Here is a 22,834-nt window from a genome sequence, read left to right as displayed (position 1 = left end):
CAAGGCAGGGTGAGCGTGGTCATGTGGTCATGGGCAGAGTGCCTTGAAAGGACTCTGAGGTTCTAGACGCAAAACGGGCAAGGTTTCTCTCTAATGTAAATACATGACAGGAGGAGGGGAGGCCAGTTTGAAGTGGTGGCTCTTAAAACCGTCTCATCAATGAAATTATGAAAAATATTAATAATATTCCACCCATGAGGCCACTAGAGGGCAATTTGATCATTTGACTGCATGAAAGGGGTACGAATGTCGAAATCGTGCTTATCAAACATGGTAACTTTATTTTGGGAAGTTTCTGACACCAGTGTCTCAGAACTATTGACCTTTATAAATCACAAGATTTACATGATTTCGCCGACAGACATGGTCACCCTGTTTCTAGTATTTTTATTTATATATTTATGTTATTTCTTGAGTTATTTCCTCAGAACGTTTCTTGTATTATTACCTACAGCTGGAAAGATCGGTGGTCATTCACCAGAAATTCAAGCAGAAATTAAACTTCCCTGACCTGGAACCTTTGTTTAAACTTCCCGAGGCAGCTCTATTTATCACGGGGGCTGCACCAAAACACAGACACCAGAGAAGCGGTAGAAGGAGTGGGGCCCTAGTCAGACTCAGGCGGCATGCATACCAGCCACCGCTTCTGAGTATATTACTTGCTAATGTTCAGTCCCTGGACAATAAAGTAGACGAGCTCAGGGTGAGGATCTCCTTCCAGAGTAACATACTCTGTTTTACGGAATCATGGCTCTCTCCGGATATATTATCCCTATTCATTCACCCAGCGGGGTTCTCTGTCCATCGCGCGGACAGGAAGAAAGAACTCTCCGGGAAAAAGAAAGGTGGAGGGGTTTGTTTCATGATTACTGTGACGGCTCTTAAGGAACTACACTGGAATATGTGCAAACTAGAAACTGCATATCCTGATGCCATATTTACTATAGCTGGGGACGTTAATAAAGGACTTTAATAAAGGAGGAAAACGCTACCAAAATTCTATTAACACATCTCCTGTGCTACAAGCGCAACACAGACCCTGGATCATTGGTACTCTCCCTTCTGGGGCGGCTACAAGGCCTTCCCCCGCCCTCCCTTCAGCAAATCAGATCACACCTCCATTCTGCTCCTCCCCACCTATAGGCAGAAACTGAAACAGCACGTTCCCGTGGTAAGGACTGTTCAACGTTGGTCTCACCAATCGATTGTTTTGATCTTGTGGACGGGGAAATGTTCAGGGTCGCCCCTGAGAATAGAATCGACGTATACACTGACTCGGTAACTGGGTTCATTAGGAAGTGCATAGAGGATGTTGTTCCCACTGTGGCGATTAGAATTGATCAAAACCAAAAACTGTGGATAGATGGCAGCATTCGTGCAAAACTGAAAGTGTGAACCACCGCATTTAACTATGGTATGGTGACTGGGAACACGAACGTGTAAAACAGACCAGCTACGACATCCATAAGGCAATCAAAGAGGCAAAGCGACAGTACAGGGACAAAGTGGAGTCGCAATTCAACGGCTCAGACACGAGACGTATGTGGCAGGGACTCCAGACAATCCCGGATTATAAAGGGAAAGCCAGGCACGTCGCGGACACCGATTCCTTGTTCCCGGACGAGCTAAACACTTTCTTCGCCCACATAGAGGAAAACAACATTGAGCCGCCCGACGCGGACACCCGATGCTCACGAGGATGTGCAGACCAGCTGGCTGGAGTGTTTACGGACATATTCAATCTCTCCATATCCCAGTCTGCTGTCCCCACCTGCTTCAAAATGTCCACCATTGTTCCTGTACCCAAGAAAGCGAAGTTAACGGAACTAAATGACTATCGCCCGGTAGCACTCACTTCTGTCATCATGAAGTGCTTTAAGAGGCTAGTTAAGAACCATATCACCTCCACCTTACCTGACACCCTAGACCCACTACAATTTGCATATTGCCCCAACAGATCCACTGACGAATCAGTCAGATGAGACCAAAATGGAGCTCTTTGGCATCAACTCAACTCGCCGTGTTTGGAGGCAGAGGAATGCTGCCTATGACCCCAAGAACACCCTCCCCACCGTCAAACATGGAGGTGGAAACATTATGCTTTGGGGGTGTTTTTCTGCTAAGGGGACAGGACAACTTCATCGCATCAAAGGGACGATGGACGGGGCCATGTACCGTCAAATCTTGGGTGAGAACCTCCTTCCCTCAGCCAGGGCATTGAAAATGGGTCGTGGATGGGTATTCCAGCATGACAATGACCCAAAACACACGGCCAAGGCAACAAAGGAGTGGCTCAAGAAGAAGCACATTAAGGTCCTGGAGTGGCCTAGCCAGTCTCCAGACCTTAATCCCATTGAAAATCTGTGGAGGGAGCTGAAGGTTCGAGTTGCCAAACGTCAGCCTTGAAACCTTAATGACTTGGAGAAGATCTGCAAAGAGGAGTGGAACAAAATCCCACCTGAGATGTTTGCAAACCTGGTGGCCAACTACAAGAAACGTCTGACCTCTGTGATTGCCAACAAGGGTTTTGCCACCAAGTACTAAGTCATGTTTTGCAGAGGGGTCAAATACTTATTTCCCTCATTAAAATGCAAATCAATTTATAACATTTTTGACATGCGTTTTTCTGGATTTTGTTGTTGTTATTCTGTCTCTCACTGTTCAAATAAACCTACCATTAAAATTATAGACTGATCATGTCTTTGTCAGTGGGCAAATGTACAATATCAGCAGGGGATCAAATACTTTTTTCCCTCACTGTATAAGCATATCTTGTCAGCTAAACGAACAAGCCTACAGCCTATGGCATGGTGCATAGCCAGAGAACATACAGCAGGCCAACTCATCTTCTGTTCTTCTGAAATACACTTTCTTCATATCATAATGTTTCTTTAGACCTGCCTAAAATGAATAATGGATTTATTGTGATGGTGTATATTAAATTGATTTATTAAACTTTTTTTAAAATATAGATGTTCCAAAGGTGCGCATCAGTAGCTTGTATATGGCTTGTATGGGTGGAGGCCTGAGATTCTAAATGTGTTTATGTCAATTAACAGTCAATTACCGTGAGACCGACAGTCTTTTGCATGACAATAACCGGCTAACATAATTTTATGACTGCCACAGCCCTACCCATGACTGTATGGCCATGTACATCAAGTTTGCTGACGACACAACAGTCGTAGACCTGATTACCAACAATGATGAGACAGCCTACAGGGAGGAGGTGAGAGCCCTGGCAGAGCCAAATTCGAGACGTAGTAATCATGTAGTTAAATACTTAAAATAAGAGAGTAATTCGCCATAACTAAAAACATATGTATGTGTTTGTGTGTGGGTGGGAGTTCCTGAACTTTCACCGCTAGGGCCTAACAAGACTGCTTGTATGATTTATCCTAAGACTGTTCACAACAATTACAGTGCCTTCAGAAAGTATTCATACCCCTTGACTTATTCCACATTTTGTTGTGTTACAGCCTGAATTCAAAATGGTTTAAATATGATTTTTTTGTCACCCATATACACACAATACCCCACAATGACAAAGTGAAAACATGTTTTTAGACATTTTTGCAAATTTATTGAAAAGAAAATACAGAAATATAGTATCTAATTGCTTTTTTTGTTGTTGACCCATCTACCAATAGGTGCCCTTCTTTGTGAGGCATTGGAAAACCTCCCTGTTCTTTGTGGTTGAATCTGTGGTTGAAATTCACTGCTTGACTGAGGGACCTTACAGATAACAAAATGTGGAAAACGTCAAGGGGTGTGAATAGTTTCTGAAGGCACTGTAAATATGTCAAAAAAATTGTCATTGCCAGTTCAATGGACTTCTCAAAGTGATAATGGTAGTACTAGTGGACTGGACTAGTGGAATGTCCTCATGTAAGTTAGAGTTTTTAATACAATACCCTAGTGATTACTCAACCATTTCCACAGCAGCCATCTGGAATAGGGCAGAATGTTTTTCTGACTGGGTTCCCCGTCCGTCTGTAGGTGTCTGTGTGAATGTGAAGCAGGCCACGGTCATTCCAGTAATTGAAACAGCCTGAAACTACTGTGCATTTCTTTCCTCTTATTCACCCCCCTGCTTCACCATGCTTCACGTTGGGCTAACACGTGCCTGTCTACTCGTACTCACTCTCCACGGGGTCGGCAGAAAGAAGATGTTTCCGGTTTTCAGGGATACAGTATTTTCAACCTAACTTCCGTTTCTCAGGAAAAATGTGGGGACACCACTCAGGTGTATTTTTATGCCTGCTACGTTAGGTTAACTCGTACTAAACATAGGAAAATGTATGTTAATCATGCTGCCGCAGTTTAGTAGCGAAAGAGCCCTAGCCAGAAAAAAAGAAATTATTTGAAATTGCTTTCACATCTGCCCCTAGCCTTGCCGTTTCATAGGCTTTCACTCTAACTGACTGGAACAAGTGTGTGTGTCTGTGTGCGTGCGGATTTGTGTGTTTGGCATCTGGAATATCTACTCTTGTGTAACTATCCCGCGAGACAGAAAGTACAAGGAAAACAGTAGAAACCCTTGACACATGCCTAGACTAGGCCCACTGCTCAACACCCTCATAACCCCCACTCACACAAGCCAAGCAGGGCCAAGTTCCATCAGTCCTACCAGCAGACTAAACCCTTATGTGTCCAGTCAGTGGAAAGCACCACACACACAGCACGTCACTACATTCCAGTCTGACACTGCTCTTACAGCCTCGATGAGTCAATGGTGAATTGAGAAGTAGTAGTGAAAAAAGTAGTGCCAAATATATGAAATCTGTTATAAAATCTAATATTAGGCTTATCATCATTATTTGTATGTAGTAGACACACACTTTTATTTAAAAACAGGAGGAATCTAACTAACAAGGGGAGTCTTGTTAGCAACAGAGCCTTTCCAAGAATCCCAATTGGTCCCCTAGCCGCTACCCCCTAGGCCTAGGCAGTCCTGATAAAAAAAAGTCTGAAAGCCTTTACATTGACTTCCACATCTTGTTGTTGCTTCATCTCATTTACACTTTTTCCTATGATAACAACAGCACATAAGGCCAGGGTTTTTTATGAATTCAACATGCCAAGCATGGATGAAAACATGAGAAGCAACACCATTGCTTGCTAGCTACGCATCATAATTCTGAAAAAGTCCTAAACCTTGAGCGATTTGGTACAGCTGTCGAACATGTGAGGCGTTAGGGAAGGCGATAAAGAAGGACATTCTGGTCCGACGGCCCCATCACCGCCTAATACATGTTCCTTGTTCTCCAGCCAAACATGCATCAACCCTTCCTCCCCTCGCTCATTTTTACATTGACATTTGAGTCATTTAGCAGACGCTCTTATCCAGAGCAACTTAAAGGAGCAATTAGGGTTAAGTGTCTTGCTCAAGGGCACATCGACAGACCTTTCACCTAGTCGGCTCGGGGATTCAAACCAGCAACCTTTCGTTACTGGCCCAATGCTTTAAACGCTAGGCTACCTGCCGCCCTCAACCCTTAAACTCTTAAACCCTCCAACCATCTTGTCCCACAGAACTTGAGTTACAACAGTAGCTAAGATGGGGAGAAGTATGTCCATAATTAAGCGCTGCTCTGCCTTAACAACACTATCAACAAGGCAGGTCCTACAGGCCCTAGTTTTGTCGCACCTAGACTACTGTTCAGTAGTGTGGTCAGGTGCCACAAGGTGGGACTTGGGAAAATTACAGCTGGCTCAGAACAGGGCAGCACAGCTGGCCCTTAAAAGTACACGGAGAGCTAACATTAATGGCATGCATGTTAGTCTCTCCTGGAAGTGGAAGAGAGATTGACTTCATCACTGCTTGTTTTTTAAAGAGGTGTAGACAAGCTGAATGTACCGAGCTGTCTGTTTGGAATGCTGGCACACAGCTCGGACACCCCATGCATACCCCACGAGACATGCCACCAGAGGTCTCTTCACAGTCCCCAAGTCCAGAACAGACTACGGGAAACGCACAGTACTACATAGAGCCATGACTACAAGGAACTCTATTCCACATCATATAACTCAGTCAAGTAGTAAAATCAGATTTCAAAAACAGATAAAACTACACTTTATAGAACAGCGCGGACTGTGAAGAGACACACACACACACAGGCACACAAACACAGCATTCGCAGGGTGCGCGTAGACAAGATGGCGTATTGAATAGAAAGCGGTACAAACCACCTCAAGATAAAAACATAATATTCAAAATCAGTAAGTTAGACTAAATATTAGCATTTCATATATTCGCAGTTAATATAATTCAATCTGGATAATAACACAAAACAGATCATAAGGCTAGAGAAATATATCGACAAATATTACAACAACACGCAACACCCAAACATGGCGGAAGATAAGCGTGGAGAGCCGATCCCCAAGAGGAAACGGGACTCATCTACTGATACAGATGATATATGCTTTTCACCACTGGGTCTGGTAAGTGTGGAAAGCGACCTGTATCAGTCCATAAATGACAAATTGGGCATACTAGAATTGGCCAGTAAGGACGTAAAAGAGTTGAAAGCGAGTCTTCAAATGAGTGACGAAAAAGCTTTGGTAATGGAGAAAGAAACCAAAAAATTAAAAGTGACAGTCTCTAAGATGGAAACGGACGTTAGGGAACTTAAAAAGGAGAACAACCTTCTGAGAGAAGCCTTACTAGACTAGATCGATGAGAGAAAATCTAGTACTTACGGGTATTCAGGAAAAGGAGGGAGAAATAACAGAGAATATTATGAAGGACTTCCTGCATACAGCGCTACAAATCCCACTCGAGGCTGTCGATAAAATCCAACTCGAACGTGTACACCGTTTCTGAAAAAGAGGACAGAAATATGAGCGCCCAATCGTTGCCAAATTTGCTTTTTTTAAAGATAAAGCAATGGTTAAAAGCCTAGGGAAAAGACTTGCTGGCACGAAAATAGGCATGAATGATCAGTTCCCGAGGGAGATTGCAGAAAGGCGCAAAGTTCTATATCCAATCCTCAAGGAAAACAGATTAAAAGGGCAACGTGTTGCACTCGTGGTGGATAAACTGTATATCGACAACCAAATGTTCAGAGACACAAAGACTACTCCATGGCTATTCTAAAAGTTGTAATAGAGGAGTCGAATAATGGAGCACCCAATACTAGCAATGATAGGGATTGTAATATTAAAGAACATTTATAGTAAGTATAGTATTTTATAAAAGGATAAAACGATATAACAAGAAAAGATAACAAGCAGAATAATACATCTTTAAATACAAATAATTAGAACATGGCTTTTTTGGCAGGTGGTTGTTGTTTTGGCGGATGGTTGTTGTGGTTGGTCCTGTGTTCTCTCTGGCGTCCTTTCCCCCTTGCGGCAGGTGTGGATGCGGGTGTGTTTGCACGCTCGGCCCATTTCTTCCGCAGTCAACCATGTGGTGTGCATTTTTGTGTTTGAAAAGGTGCGGCGTTAAGTGAGTGAGAGGGGAAATGGTTGCATATCCCAGAGCCGACGGGGGTCTATGAGCAGGGGTAGTGAGAGAGAGCTTTCAATTTTGTGTAGATGAGGGATATACATTTTTAAATATAGTATACATCTAATCTAATTTTTTATTGTCCTATCATGACGGAAAGATCCCTAACCCTATAACCTGGACACCCACCTGAGCGACCCATACACCAAAGAGAAGTTCCTATCTCTTTTATGGACCTGCTGTGAGTATGCAGCCTAAACAGAGAAATAAATGCGGTCAGAGACCTACTTGAGTAGCACCGCCCCCTCATGATTCTGAGCCTACCTGGCAGGGTTGGTCCTACAAAGCCAGAGCCCCCTGATGGGAGAGCATTATATACAAGGAAATTCTCAAAGCTGCTAATGAGAACCTTGACGACCTTTTACCTAGCCGGTGGGGATTCCGGTGGGGTACCCCCACCCAGGTAGTGGCAGTGCTGGCAACACTGGCTGCAGTAACCCATGGGGAGGGGGTCACACTCAGACATTCAGAGAGGAGGTTTATCATTGTGGCCCAGGTGGCACAAAATAATCAAAGGTCTGACCGCACGGAGATGCTTGGGGAAATGGTTACAACAGGGGATCAGAGTGTTTGTGTCTCAGGTGAAGAGGGTGGATCTGATCTCCATCAACTAGGACTTGACATAGATTAAGTAGATTAATCAAATCTCACATTGTTGTCAATTTCTGCTCAATCTGCATGCTTTCTCAATCAGCTTTAACTGTATGTGCACTCTTAAATCAGGTTCTTTCTTGAGTTGGACTCTGGGATATAACAGCCGTTGAGTATCTGATTTTATGGTGAATTGTGGAGGAGGGGGGTTGAGTGTGTTGGAGTATGTGAGTATGTGCGTGTGTGTTTGTCCGGCATCTGTTGTGAGGGGGTGGGGATGTTGGGGGGGGGTATGGGATGGACCACGGGAATTATTTGCTAGGATAATAATTGCTTGTCAATAAATTAAATGTAATACAATGGCAATCCGGGTTATATGTTAAAATCCTACGCATGAACTGCCAACATTATTACGCATATTAATTGATAATGATGGAAAATAGGATATGCATAATTTAAAAAAAATAGTTTTATATATATATATATATATAGAGGTGACAGCATTGGAAATGCTTTTGGCGGTTAATCTGCTTCTGTTTTGTGGGTGGCACTGTGTGCTGTTTTCGATGGATGGGTCCTGGCCTCTCGGGGCCTTAGGGATCCGGAGGAACATGGGTGGGATGCCGATCACTGGGATGACGGCTCAACTTGGGATGGGGAGGGGCTTTAGCGGGGGAATTAGTGGAGAACAATTGAAGGGTTACTCAGTAGCAATGCAAATATCATGTATAGTAATCATGTATAGTAACCCTAGGAGTAAAATAGTAAATAATGGCTATTTCTCAGAAAGTATTAAACTGTCAAGAGGAGTGAAACAAGGTTGTCCACTATTGGCATATCTATTTATTGTGGCCATCGAGATGTTAGCTATTAAAATCAGATCCAATAATAATATCAGAGGATTAGAAATCCAGGGCTTAAAAACAAAGGTGTCATTGTACGCTAATGATTCATGTTTTCTTTTAAATCCACAACTAGAATCCCTCCACAGCCTGATAGAGGATCTAGATACATTTTCTAACCTATCTGGATTACAACCAAATTATGACAAATGTACTATATTACGTATTGGATCACAAAAAAATACAATTTTTACTTTACCATGTAGTTTACCAATAACATGGTCTGATGGTGATGTGGATATACTCGGAATACATATCACTTCAATACATTTTAATAGAAAGTTAGCAAAAATAGATAAGATCTTACTACCATGGAAAGGTAAATACCTGTCAATTTGTGGAAAAATCACCCTGATTAACTCTTTAGTATTATCCCAGTTTACCTATTTGCTTATGGTCTTGCCTACGCCTAGCGAACAGTTTTTTAATTTATATGAGAAAAAAATATTCAATTTGATTTGGAACGGCAAATAGAAATCCTATATGGATGGTGTTAAGAGATAGATGGGAGGTATTGAAGGGAGTTGAAGGATGGGACTAATAACAAATAACAACAAATAATAACAAGATAACTAATAATGTAAGCCTACTGTGTCCATAATAAGTATATAGGTTGTATGTTGGGAGCTTTTGGGAAAGAGCACAGTTAGAAAGATATGGCATATAGAAGCAAACCGGATGGACATCATGAAAATGATCGGAGAGGTTGAGAGTAGAAGAAGTTCAGGAGCAAAAACAAATAAAATATAATTATTGTAAAATTGACTGTGTCCATAAGGTGTAGATAGTAAGTATAGGCTGGAAGTAGAGGCCTGGGCATTGTTGTTCACTAATTTACCCCAAGTAGGGAAAGGATGGCGGGGTTGAAAAGTAATAAAGGGGAGTATATATATAAAAAACATGGGGGATTGGAAGTGATGCAGACAATTACATTGATAGAAGTTACAATCTATCTGCAATATTAAGCTGATCTACCCCCAACAAAAAAATAAAAAAAACACATGCTAACACACACATTTTAATATTGTTATTTTGCTGTATTATTGATTTTGTATTGTAAATATGTTATGGTTGTCACGATCGTCTGAGGAAGCGGACCAATACGCAGCGCGTGGAGTGAACATGATGACTTTATTGAATAAAGCAACCACGAAAAAACAACAAATGACGATAGTGAAGTCCTCTGTAACACTGACAGAAACATGGAACACTGGAACAATAACCCACAAAACAAAGGAGAAAACACACAGAATATATATGGCTCCCAATCAGAGATAACGAGCCGACAGCTGACACTCGTTACCTCCGATTGGGAGTCATAGACCAATCACCACTAGACACAAACAAAATGAAACTCACCCCATCCCCAACACCACCAAATGAAATACACCCAAACCAAAGACAATGAACAACCCTGGCTCAAATATCAAAGTCCATGGAGCCAGAGTGTCACAGTACCCCCCTAAAGGTGCGAACTCCGGGCGCACCAATATCAGGACTAGGGAGGGTCTGGGTGGCGTCTGTCCACGGTGGCGGCTCTGGCCCCGGTCGTGATCCCCACCCCACCACAGTCACAACCTGCTTCGGTAGCCTCCTCCCAAGACCACCCTCCAACTAACCCCACCTGGACTAAGGGGCAACACCGGACTAAGGGGCAGCATCGGCCTAAGGGGCAGCACCGGGATAAGGGGCAGCACCGGGATAAGGGGCAGCACCGGGACAAGGGGGCAGCACCGGGCTAAGGGGCAGCACCGGACTAAGGGGCAGCACCGGACTAAGGGGCAGTACCGGACTAAGGGGCAGTACCGGACTCAGGGGCAGTACCGACTCAGGGGCAGCACCGGACTAAGGGGCAGCACCGGGCTAAGGGGCAGCACCGGGCTAGGGGGCAGCACCGGACTAAATGGCGGATCCTGGCTGGCTGGCTCTGGCGGATCCTGGCTGGACGGCTCTGGCGGATCCTTGCTGGACGGCTCTGGCGGATCCTGGCTGGACGGCCCTGGCGGATCCTGGCTGGGACGGCTCATGGCTGGCTGACGGATCTGGCTGCTCGTGGCTGGCTGACGGATCTGGCTGCTCAGGGCTGGCTGACGGACCTGGCTGCTCAGGGCTGGCTGACGGATCTGGCTGCTCATGGCTGGCTGACGGATCTGGCTGATCCTGTCTGGCGGAAGGCTCTGGCTGATCCTGTCTGGCGGAAGGCTCTGGCTGATCCTGTCTGGCGGAAGGCTCTGGCTGATCCTGTCTGGCGGAAGGCTCTGGCTGATCCTGTCTGGCGGAAGGCTCTAGCGGCTCCTGTCTGGCGGACGGCTCTAGCGGCTCCGGTCTGGCGGGACGGCTCTGAAGGCTCATGGCAGACGGGCGGCTTTGCAGGTTCAGTACAGACGGGCGGCTTTAGCGCCGTTGGGCAGACGGGCAGTTCAAGCGCCGTTGGGCAGACGGGCAGTTCAGGCGCCCGTTGGGCAGACGGGCAGTCCAGGTGCCGTTGGGCAGACGGGCAGTTCAGGCGCCGTTGGGCAGACGGGCAGTTCAGACGCCATAGGGCAGACGGGCAGTTCAAGCGCCCGTTGGGCAGACGGCAGACTCTGGCCGTCTGAGGCGCACCTTAGGCCTGGCGCGTAGTGCCGGAACTGGAGTACCGGGCTGAGGACACGCATCTCAGGGCTAGTGCGGGGAGAAGGAACAGGCCGGACTGGGCTGGCGACGCACCCCGTAGGTTCTGTGCGTGGAGCAGGAACAGGCCGGGCAGGGCTGTCGACGCACACCGTATCCTTGGTGCGTGGAGCAGGAACAGGCCGGGCTGGGCTGTCGACGCACACCGTATCCTTGGTGCGTGGAGCAGGAACAGGCCGGGCAGGGCTGTCGACGCACACCGTATCCTGGTGCGTGGAGCAGGAACAGGCCGGGCTGGGCTGGCGACGCACACCGTGGGCTTGGTGCGTGGAGCAGGAACAGGCCGGGCAGGGCTGTCGACGCACACCGTATCCTTGGTGCGTGGAGCAGGAACAGGCCGGGCAGGGCTGTCGACGCACACCGTATCCTTGGTGCGTGGAGCAGGAACAGGCCGGGCTGGGCTGGCGACGCACACCGTAGGTTCTGTGCGTGGAGCAGGAACAGGCCGGGCTGGGCTGGCGACGCACACCGTGGGCTTGATGCGTGGCGTAGGAACAGGCCGGTCCGTACTGGGAACACACACCACTGGCTTTAACTGGGGATCAGGAACGGGCCGGACCGGACTGGTAACACACATCAGTCTCTCACGCCGTGCCGCAACAACTTCCCTTCCTCTACTCGCCAATGGCTCCCGTAATCCGATAGCCTTCTCTCCACGTCTCCCTGTGGCAGCCTCCTGCTGCCCAGCCGCCTAAGCCATGTGCCCCCCAAAAAATTTCTTGGGGTTGCCTCTCGTCCTTCCGACGTTGGCTCTGCCGACGCCCGTTGCTCCTCTCTCCGTCGCCTCTCCTCTGTTTCGCTCCATGGACGGCGATCCATGCCGTCCAGGATTTCTTCCCACGTCCAGGACCCTTTACCGTCCAACAGTTCCTCCCATGTCCAGACCCTTTGCTCCTGGACGCGCTGCTTGGTCCTTTTTTGGTGGGTTATTCTGTCACGATCGTCTGAGGAAGCGGACCAATACGCAGCGCGTGGAGTGAACATGATGACTTTATTGAATAAAGCAACCACGAAAAAACAACAAATGACGATAGTGAAGTCCTCTGTAACACTGACAGAAACATGGAACACTGAAACAATAACCCACAAAACAAAGGAGAAAACACACAGAATATATATGGCTCCCAATCAGAGATAACGAGCCGACAGCTGACACTCGTTACCTCCGATTGGGAGTCATAGACCAATCACCACTAGACACAAACAAAATGAAACTCACCCATCCCCAACACCACCAAATGAAATACACCCAAACCAAAGACAATGAACAACCCTGGCTCAAATATCAAAGTCCATGGAGCCAGAGTGTCACAATGGTAGAGTAATGTGTAATAAGGTGTTGTGTTATGTATTGTTTTATTGTATGTAAATTGTGGTTGGACCCCAGGAAGAGTAGCTGCTGCCTTGGCAGCCGCTAATGGGGATCCGTAATAAATACACATACAAATACAAATCTGAAGCTCGAGTTTCCCTTTGTTGTACTGCAGGGAGAATGTGAAGAATCCGATTTTTGGAAACGGACACCTTAGTTTGCTCTGTGGAATGCAACCTTTGCTCCCCCTGTAGCTGTATATGGACCTCAAAGGCCCACTTCCATCATGTTGGGTTATTATAACTGGTCGCTAGGCGGTATGTTGAAAATATGTTTGGACAGGGAGCAACAGACACAATCGTTATCGGTGTCTGTCAAGTGTTAGCAGCTGCTGCTTTGCTCTTCTTATGGAAGGACTTCACATCATGTCTTGTCATAACTCATAAGTACTTGGGGCAAGAAGAACTCATTAAAACATGCAATGACTTTACACTCTTTGGGCTGATTTCACAGATTAAGTCTAGACCTGGACTAAAAGGCACTTTCAATTGAGATTCTCCATTGATCTTGCTTTTTAATCCAGTACCAGGCTTAATCTGAGTCCAGAAAACTGGCCCTAAAGGCTTGAACACACCAGAGAGTTCATATTGCACGGGTGCTGGTGTGTCTCTGCCTAGATCGATGCTGAAAATTCAACGTTCACGATCATGAAGCATAATCAAAGATGTTATAGATACTGTAGGTAGGATCATTTTAAAAAACTACAAGGAAAAATCAGGAGATAACTCATGTGCATCCTCATTACATACATCCTAATTACATAATAAAACTATACATCATACGATACGGCTTGTAACCCGGCCCCACGGAATATCCCTCATCGAGGCACCGCAGCATGCTCCTCCCAGCTGTCCATCTGAGAGCCAACTCCCCAGGCACCTTGGCGATTGGTTCCACGTGTGGCATGCCATTATCCCTAGCTGCATGTGCAGCATTACGTGAGCCGCCAACCTTGTTGAATCATGGTGTTAGTTAGCTAATGATAAACAATGCTTCCTGCCCACCTCCTAACGTTTTGGTCTGAAGTACGGGAAAAACACGGGTAAGCTTGACGAGACAAGCACAAGACAGGTGAAACCGATCAGGGTGTGACACACAGAGCTGATCTAGTTCCATTGTTAAAACATGGCTAATATTGACCAAAGAAGGTCACCATGAGGCGGCACTAAATAAATGTTGACATCACTTACAGGAAATACTGTAGCTAGATGACAGGGGTCAAAGGTAAATACACAGCTCTGTGGGGGTCTGGGATGCTCTGCTTGGATAGATGAAAGCAGGGGGTTAACACATACAAGGAGAATCTGCCTGGAGCAGAGCTGAACAACTGAGATGATTTATAAGGGATAAATGCTAGGAGACACTTGAAAGTCCCAGTGTAACGTGAGATGGAAGAAATGGTCATAGGCAAGTATATCATGACGTTTAAGTTTTGCTTAAATAACAAAAAATATGTATGCGAGTCTGTGAAACGATTATCAAGAGATGGAGAGAATTCAGTGTCTACTTTTTCCACAAAAGGCGCATCGATTTAGCTGAAATTTTGGAAAGACAACTTTTAGTCAGCTGCAGTACTGATGTCTTCATTATGGACAACCTATCATTTGTGGTAAAATGTTAATGTAATTGCCCAATCTGTGTGGTCTTGTGTTCCTTTTTGACACCTAACTAGTGTAGAGTACACACACACACACACAAGATACTGTAGGAGTATATCTCTTGGGAAATATTAATAACTGAATTAGCATTAGCATGTAGCACAGTTGTGTCTGGTTGGGTCTAGTTACATAAAGGCATATTGACACAGTTGGCTCAGGGCATGACCTGGTTGGAAACCCTGAATAGAATACCACTTCATTCCAGGAATGAATGGAAGACAGGAGCTGCTTGTTCCTGTTTCTGACCCAAGGTCAGGCTTGGTGAAGGGGCGAAACGATACATTTTCCCAGTCCAGTCCCCTGCTAGTTGAAAGATGCTGGTCAATCCAGGGAAATATTTACATAGTGGGGACAGTTAGCTGTAATAATACCCAAAGAGACTTAAATATAAACAGGGCACAAATAAACAGTGGGAGGGCGCCGTTTGTTCATGTATAGCAGACATCTAGGTATAAAAAGAACAGTGTGAAGTTTGAGGATAGGGATTCATCTATTGAACTAAGTTTTCCCATTTAGATTCCAAGCTAGAAGCTTATGAATCATTTATGAAGCATGTCGTTTTATAAAGGGTGTATGAAGGCTTCATTAAGCCTTGAAAGTCGTAGTTCATTTCATGACCACATGTCCTATTCCAATGCCTCTCTTCCTCCACTCTCCCTTTTCCTCATACCTTCTCATAGAGCTGATCATTCATTTCATGAGAAAGATACACAGGGATCTGAGACGTTCTCCAGGGTCTTGTTATCTTATGAAGTCGAGTGAAAACAGACACTGGAGAAGAATCCACTGGAATTTGAACACCGCCAATTCTCTAGTCTAGCGCAGTCAGTGGCATTTCACTATCCTGCTGCTCTCAACTGCTAACTGTTAAAATGATTAACCACAGACTGGCCTCTCAGTTTTAGATGGCTTTAAACTCAGATTTAATTTCAAACACATTCAAAGGAAACACAAACACTACTGGTTGAGCTAGGCTCACATAAATGGCCATAGTCATGTTATTCCTTGCTGTCTGTATGGTGGACGGCAGGAGTTTTAGATTAGTGTTGAAGTATTCCATGCTAAAGCAGGAATGCCCCCCTTCCTTTATGTTTATAAACCCACACAGAATTTCCATCCCAGCACAGAGGTGCTCTCATCAACATCATGGGATGGTATTCCCCCTGTGTGTGTGTGTGTGTGTTTCATCCACACTGTCGTCATCTCCTCCGCACCAGTCAGCAGGGTCTGGGTCCCTGTGAGTCACCTGGTAAGCTTCCCAGACACCAGAGAGGGGCAGAGATGGGTTCTCAACTGGGCCGTCACCATGGTTATGCAAGAAAGAAGGGCCTACTGTGGTAAAGTCCTCAGGCCACAGACGGACCATAGTGCAGTGGGCTAGAATGTATCTCGTTTCCTGTTGTAGGCGAATGTGAGAGCACTAGTGGAAGTTTTAAAATGTGGCCCACCTCTGTCATGTCTGTTGGCGTTGTATGATGTCACGTTTCCTGGCCTACTGGGTGGGTTCCCCTTTCGTCGTCTGGTTCCATTCACATTTTCTCTCCTGAGCAAGTCTCAACCTAAAATACTTTCTCAATGTCCCTGTTGCCCTGATAGGTTTAATTTAACATGTTCAAGCCCTGGTTTGTTTTTAACCTTTTCTAGACGTTTAAAGTCATTCTAAATAAGTGAAACCGAAATAAACAGTATTTGCAGAATTGCAAAATCTGCTTCATCCTGTGAAGTCAAAAGTCAAAGTCAAAACTTAGTGTGATCCCTAAACTTAGCTAAGGCTATTTTTCAACTCCCAGCGAAGTGTCAAAATCAATACAGCTACAGTTAATCTTGAATTAAACTAAACTCAAGGATTAGTGTTGTGTACACAGACCCCCTCTCAATGAACAAACATTACCAACGATATGTGTCTCTGTTGGTGCTAAGTTAACTTTCTCTACAGGAACTCTTGGTTGATTCATCCTTAGTTACAATCACAGTCCAGACCTTTAAATGGAACCCTTTGTCTGGATGGAATGTGAATTCATTTCTCATGAATATCTCATAAAAGATTACACAGACATCATCCTGTTTTCTACCCTTCTACCTCCCTTCCTCCCGATACTCTTGAAAAAACGGTTACAAAACAGTTCTTATGCTGTCCCCATAGGATAACCTTTTTGGTTCCAGGTAGAACCCTTTTTGGTTCCAGGTAGAACTCTTTTGGGTTCCATGTAGAACCTCTGTGGAAAGTGTTCTACATGGAACCCAAAAGGGTTATCTTATGGGGACAGCCGAAGAACCCTTATTGGTTCTAGATAGCACCTTTTTTTCTAAGAGTGTACCCTTCCACCTCCCTCCCTCCCTACCCTTCCACCTCCCTCCCTCCCTACCCTTCCACCTCCCTCCCTCCCTACCCTTTCACCTCCCTCCCTCCCTACCCTTCCACCTCCCTCCCTCCCTACCCTTCCACCTACAAAGTGTGTGTATGAAGGTGCCTGCGTGCTTTTCCGCGTGTGTGTGTGTGTGTGCGCATGTCTGTATTTCTATACGCTCACGTGTCTTTATGTTTTTAGGCTTACCTCCACATTGTTGGTGAAGGTACTTATGAACTTGAAGCCGGGGATGCGTCTCTGGTTACACACCACTCCCACGTCCTCAGAGTGTTTGCAGTCGGACACTCCAAAGCCATTGGACTTACACTGGGCCAGTGTTCTCTCCCGCCCCGAACAGTGGACGTTGTCCAGCCAGATCCGACCTATGAACAATGGGGGACGGAGACACCTCTGATGACCACACATGAATGTAAGGGAACCCTCACCAACGCCCTATATCAATTTGAAGCGTCAACAGACAACACCTTTGGGCCAGTCTCATTGTGGACTAAAACATACTTTCAATGTACTGTATATTCTCCATTGAAATTCATTTTAAGTCCAGGACTAGGCAAAATCTGGGTCCAGGACCTTCATAAAGTGGCCATGATATTTCTCAAATCAATTTTTTAAGGATTTTTAAAGGCCCAGTGCAGTCAAAGTCGGGGCGGCAGGTAGCTTAGTGGTTAAGAGCGTTGTGCCAGTAACCGAAAGGTCGCTGGTTCTAATCCCTGAGCCGACTAGGTGAAAAATCTTTCGATGTGCCCTTGAGCAAGGCACTTAACCCTAATTGCTCCTGTAAGTCGCTCTGGATAAGATCGTCTGCTAAATGACAAAAAAACAAAAACAATGTGATGTTCCTGTGTTGTATATATATTTCCACACTATGAGGTTGAAATAATATTGTTAAAATGATGATAATGCCCTTTTAATGTAAGAGCTGTTTGAAAAGGCAGCCTGAAATTTTGTTAATTGACTAATAAGAAAGAGATATCCAAACCTTCCTGCCAATAATAGCTAGTTTTCAGTTTTCCCCTCCCTACTTAGACCACTCCCAGACAATCCTAGCAAAATTATTGCTTGAGAAATTGCTCTTTGCTAAAAAGCTATTTTTGTTTATTTTGACCATTTCAATTGAAAACAATAACAGTAAGGTACTTAATTGTTACCCAAAAATGATTTGATATTGAGATAAAAACGGCTGCATTGGACCTTTAACTTCTATCATGACAGTTCATGACAACTCACCTTTTCGCTTAGGTTAGACTGACCAAATTTGACAATTTCATGCAAGATATAAGTGTTATAGAATTTCTGTTGCCATCACCTGTCAAAAAAATGTGTATGGCTCTTTAGACTAATCTAAATGGTCTAATCAATCACAACAGACCACTACAACCACATTACATTGTTGGAATCCAATCCAACTACATGGTGGGGATCATCAGTCAGTCTGCTCTCCAGCTATGTGTTCCAGAATAGTCTGAATCAGTGGTGTGGGATGAGGGAAACCCGAGGCAGCACATTGATCATGTAAAGACAGAATATGCCTCAGGCTCTTTCTGTAGTCTATAACCCAGACACTGGAGAAGATGAATATGAGCCACAACAATAAATGTTACTTCTTAGCTAATACTTACAACTGACTTCAGTTCTATCTATACTTCCTTATACAGTACATACAGCTGCCTGGCAGGAAACACCCAGCAGATAACATTTTGATAACGTTTTGTGATTGTAAAAGTTTCAGAATTGCTCTGGGAATGTTGGGCCTATGCTGGTGGATATTCACACTTTATTCCTATGATACCTATACAGTATACTGGCTGCGACAAAAGCCTAACTTTCCCAGCTTTCCCAACTCTCCAGTCTACATAGTTCAAGATCAAGAAACCCTTTGGGCTGCACATGCAGTGAACTAGACACCACTGACATTATATGACTTCTATCTCAGCAGCTCAGAACAGAGTCATATGTTCCATGGAAATCCCGTAACTAATGCAGCACGTTTCCCCTGTCTGGGACCGTAATCCCTCAAAAAACACTGTTTTCCCCATTAAAGTCTAGCTAGCTGATACACACCAATCTACCTCTGCGAGGGGAAAAAGACTGGAAAATGGAAACACACTAAGCCAGACACATAGACATAATCTCATCATCCCCCTTGTCTTGTAAGAATATCTCTAGTATTGTCTAATGACTTTCCCAACTCCATAAATCTGATTGAAGGTTGTAAATGGAACAGTATTGAGATATATGGAGCTCTGGCTGCTCTCTATAAAAGCCAGATGAAAGATGTTATTAACCCAACCTCCCATCGTCAAAGACTCATGTGTTCCCATTGAGACATCTCCTCCTTAATCATAATCATAGTTCCTGCAAAGAGGGACATACTGCATCTCATCTTTCTAACTTTCCAGGGTAATAGAAAAAGTCTCTCTGGAATACGTTACAAGAATGATGATCATTCTAATTCCAAATATTGGACCACTCCGTGCTACAATATGCTGGACCCAATTATTGTTGCAGTCTGTCATTGATTCTCAAAGGAAACAAATATATTTTGTTATATATTTCGCTGAACTATCCCTTTAATTAAGTCTTAATGGTCAAAGTGGATTTCCAATTACAACATGTTACTGAACAATCCCTTTAAGCCCCTACTCCTCTGTGTTCATTACCTTCTCCCTTGCCGTACTTGGAGGACGGGGACCAGGACACGGCCTCCACGTAGCCCAGCTCTCTGCACACTATGTTGGCCGCATGGATAGAAAAGTCGTCGTCGCACACCGTGCCCCACTCGCCATTGTAGTAGACCTCCACCCGGCCCTCGTAGTGCTTGCGTTTGTCCCCTGCCAGACGCAGCTGGATGATGGGGGTGCCAGGGGGAAGCTCAGTGTCCGACTGGGCCTGGCATAGTGCCCACACACAGAGTATCGTGGCTAGGCAACACAGGAGAGGGCACCGAGACGGCATGGTTCGGAAAGGGCAGGGAACTCACCGCACTGTACGTAAACTGGAGGAGGGAGACACGAACCAGAATGACCAATGAATGACTGAAATAAGCAAGGTAATGTATTCAACTACATTTAGGCAACTTGAAGACTGTATTGTGCTATGGGTTGCTGAAATGAATGTGGTCATATTTCAATTCAAACTTGAGTGTATAAAAAGTTTTCTTTTTACACCTTTTAACAATTGAGGGACTTCTGAAATGATTGAATATCTAATACCAACAGAAAACGGAAGCTTATTCAATGGACCAGCTACAGTTTGTGTGGTGAGTGGTTTGAGTCACACGCTCAGCATGTGTTGCATTTCATCGGCCAGAAATAAGAGTCTTCTTGTATTTTGACATCATCCTCAGTTGTCAGTCATCAAGCAGTCATTAGAGACTGGCTATCTGGCAGACATTCAGCCTCACAGCCTTCTCCAACAACCTAGACCTCACCACAATTCCAGGGTGGACTGAGGATTGGGGATGGTGGTCGCAAAACAGATTTATCTTGCGGTGAACAAGGAGAGATTTTAGTTTCAGAGAGCGAGAGAGCAAGAGAGAGAGAGAGATGATTGGAATGATGGATGGGAAGATGTCCCCATCCAGTTCAAAGTTGAAGTGAAAATTCCCCCTAACACATTTTAGACCCCAAAAAATGATTGCGCCCTAATTATTATGCTAATGAAACTGTGTTGCTTCACCATTTACTGAGAGAAGTTTGTGTTAGGGTCGTCAGCAGCACAGATTGAGGTTTCTGCTGTTGCTGGGCTGAAGGAATGGCATGCCCCAGACAGGGACTCAACTTTGTGGGCCTAATGCGTTTCACATGTGGGCTCATGCTATGTTCCGCATGTTCCTATCTTTTCATCTCTCGCTGGGCCAGAGCTCATGCTACCCCTCAGGGCTGTGGAACCAGATAAAGGGAATTTTTGCTTTACCTCTCTTTTCAGCCAGGCCATGAAAGTGTCAACGGAGAGTGGTCTTTGAGGGGGGTGACGGGACAGCCCTGCAACTTGTAAGCCCCAGCCAGGGGCCACTTTCCCTGTAGACGTCATGGTGATGACAAACTTTGGCGTGGGGGCAAAGTTCAAAATAATCACCCTTAATCAAGTACTCATGAATATCATTGTTTTCCCTTCATATTATATATAACCCGGACGTTTCTTATATCGAAACATATTAAAAGTGATTTGTCCCCACTTTTTCAACATTTCTGACTGGCTTTCAATCTTTCCCTGACCTATCAAACTAAACTCCACTCCATGGTGAATCTAACTGTCTGCAACCACAATGTGGCTCTGAATTCAGATTCAAAAGCTGCAATCACTTCAGCAGCAGTAAAACAAGGAGCTTGATTTCATTAAATATTGAAGTAATATAAATACCTCAAACAGTAAAGAACACATATCAAAGTCCCAGCAACAGTTTCCCAGAAACAGGCAGCCAAAGTCGATATTCAAGTAGATTTACAAGTCCAAAATACCACATCCATAATTTATGTGCTCCTGTACACAAAGCAAGTTAAGGCCAGGGTTAGTAGTTCTAATGTTGATTTGGATAGCTATTACATGCCATGGGTATGATTAAACGCTATATTTTTTCCAACTTTAAGTATTTTGGGGAGCAAATGACTGTAGAATGTGCTAGGCCTACAGGCTTAATATGATAACTTGGTTTGATCGTTCACAATCCAGAATCAAGATCAATCACGTTGAGACAGTTTAACAGACTCAAAGCCCTTATTACAACATAAGAGGACAAACTTTTTTTAATTATTGGCGTGTGAAGTAGGCTATTTAAGTCCTTTTTTTGCTGATTTGAATTGCACCATTTATTAATCAAGTAAGCTATTTAGTATCCATGTCACTTTACCTTCCCTTTGATGTGTCTAATCGTTTAATTATTAAGTGGGCAGTAAACTTTAATACAACAAGTAATTGACGGTGGCTTTTAAAGAAAAATGTGGAGCAAATTGAAAAACAAGTTAACTATACATATTAAATACAGTGGCTACGGGATTAAATGGAACATCATTTCCTTCAATTAGCATACCTTTAGTCGAACTTACTGCTATTCAGAACAACCATATAGCCTGATCAAACCTCATGTTGACGATTATAATGCGCGTAAAGGCTATTCACGATCGTTATTTAATTAAAATGCATTGGATCTGTAAATTTAACAACTATAACATGCATACAAAAGACCCACTTACTTGAAGAAATGCAGAAGACGCCCTCGCGCCAAAAGGAGAACCGTTTCAATCGAATGTCTATGCTGCCGCAGTGACTTGATCCCTTTATTGAATATGTTTTGCAGCCTCCAACCTCTGCCTCAACAGGTCCGCCTCAGTCCTATAACCACCTTCACTCCGGTGATTCCTCGAAACTTTCTCCTCCTCCCGTAATAGGCCTATCTATGGAAGCGGAGTCCTGCAGTCATGACGTCTTCGGCATCCTTCCTGCCCGGTGTCCACAGGGGGGTTACGAAAACAGCAAAACATGGCTTGTTTTAAAGACTATTACGATACGTTTGGCCTGTTGCTAGGGGAAGAAAACAACATTTCCACCAAAACAAATAGCCTACCTAGGTTACTTTTCCATAAAGGCTTGCTATATAGATCCCCTAAAATTGACATTAGATTGCACCAGCTGCAACCCAATACAAGAGACTAGCATGCCTACATCATTGCAGCCTAAACTACCATCACGAACATTCTAATATTAGAAGAATGTGAATGTCAGTGGACAGACTCCCAGCACTTTCAACAACAAAA

General features: G+C 44.6%; 1 protein-coding gene across 3 annotated transcripts in view; it reads right to left on the bottom strand.

The window, feature by feature from the left end:
* LOC121577766 (lysyl oxidase homolog 2A) overlaps positions 1-22,601 on the bottom strand; it is a 59,349-nt gene extending 36,748 nt beyond the window's left edge. The window contains exons 1-3 of one of the 3 annotated variants that reach the window (XM_041891643.2): positions 22,274-22,601; positions 19,742-20,076; positions 17,268-17,443 (exon numbers count right to left, since the gene is read on the bottom strand). In XM_041891643.2, the coding sequence (XP_041747577.2) occupies positions 17,268-17,443; positions 19,742-20,036 (471 nt within the window). In that variant the 5' untranslated portion in view covers positions 20,037-20,076; positions 22,274-22,601. Of the gene's footprint in view, positions 1-17,267; positions 17,444-19,741; positions 20,077-20,996; positions 21,117-22,273 lie in introns of those variants that run through there. The other 2 variants (XM_041891641.2, XM_041891642.2) reach the window with 2 other exon arrangements.
* Between the last annotated feature and the right edge of the window lie 233 nt (positions 22,602-22,834).

The sequence above is a fragment of the Coregonus clupeaformis genome, chromosome 12, assembly GCF_020615455.1.
Source record: "Coregonus clupeaformis isolate EN_2021a chromosome 12, ASM2061545v1, whole genome shotgun sequence".
NCBI lineage: Eukaryota > Metazoa > Chordata > Actinopteri > Salmoniformes > Salmonidae > Coregonus > Coregonus clupeaformis.
The sequence above is the reverse complement of the archived record's forward strand: the minus strand, read 5'-3'. Positions and strand labels throughout refer to the sequence as shown.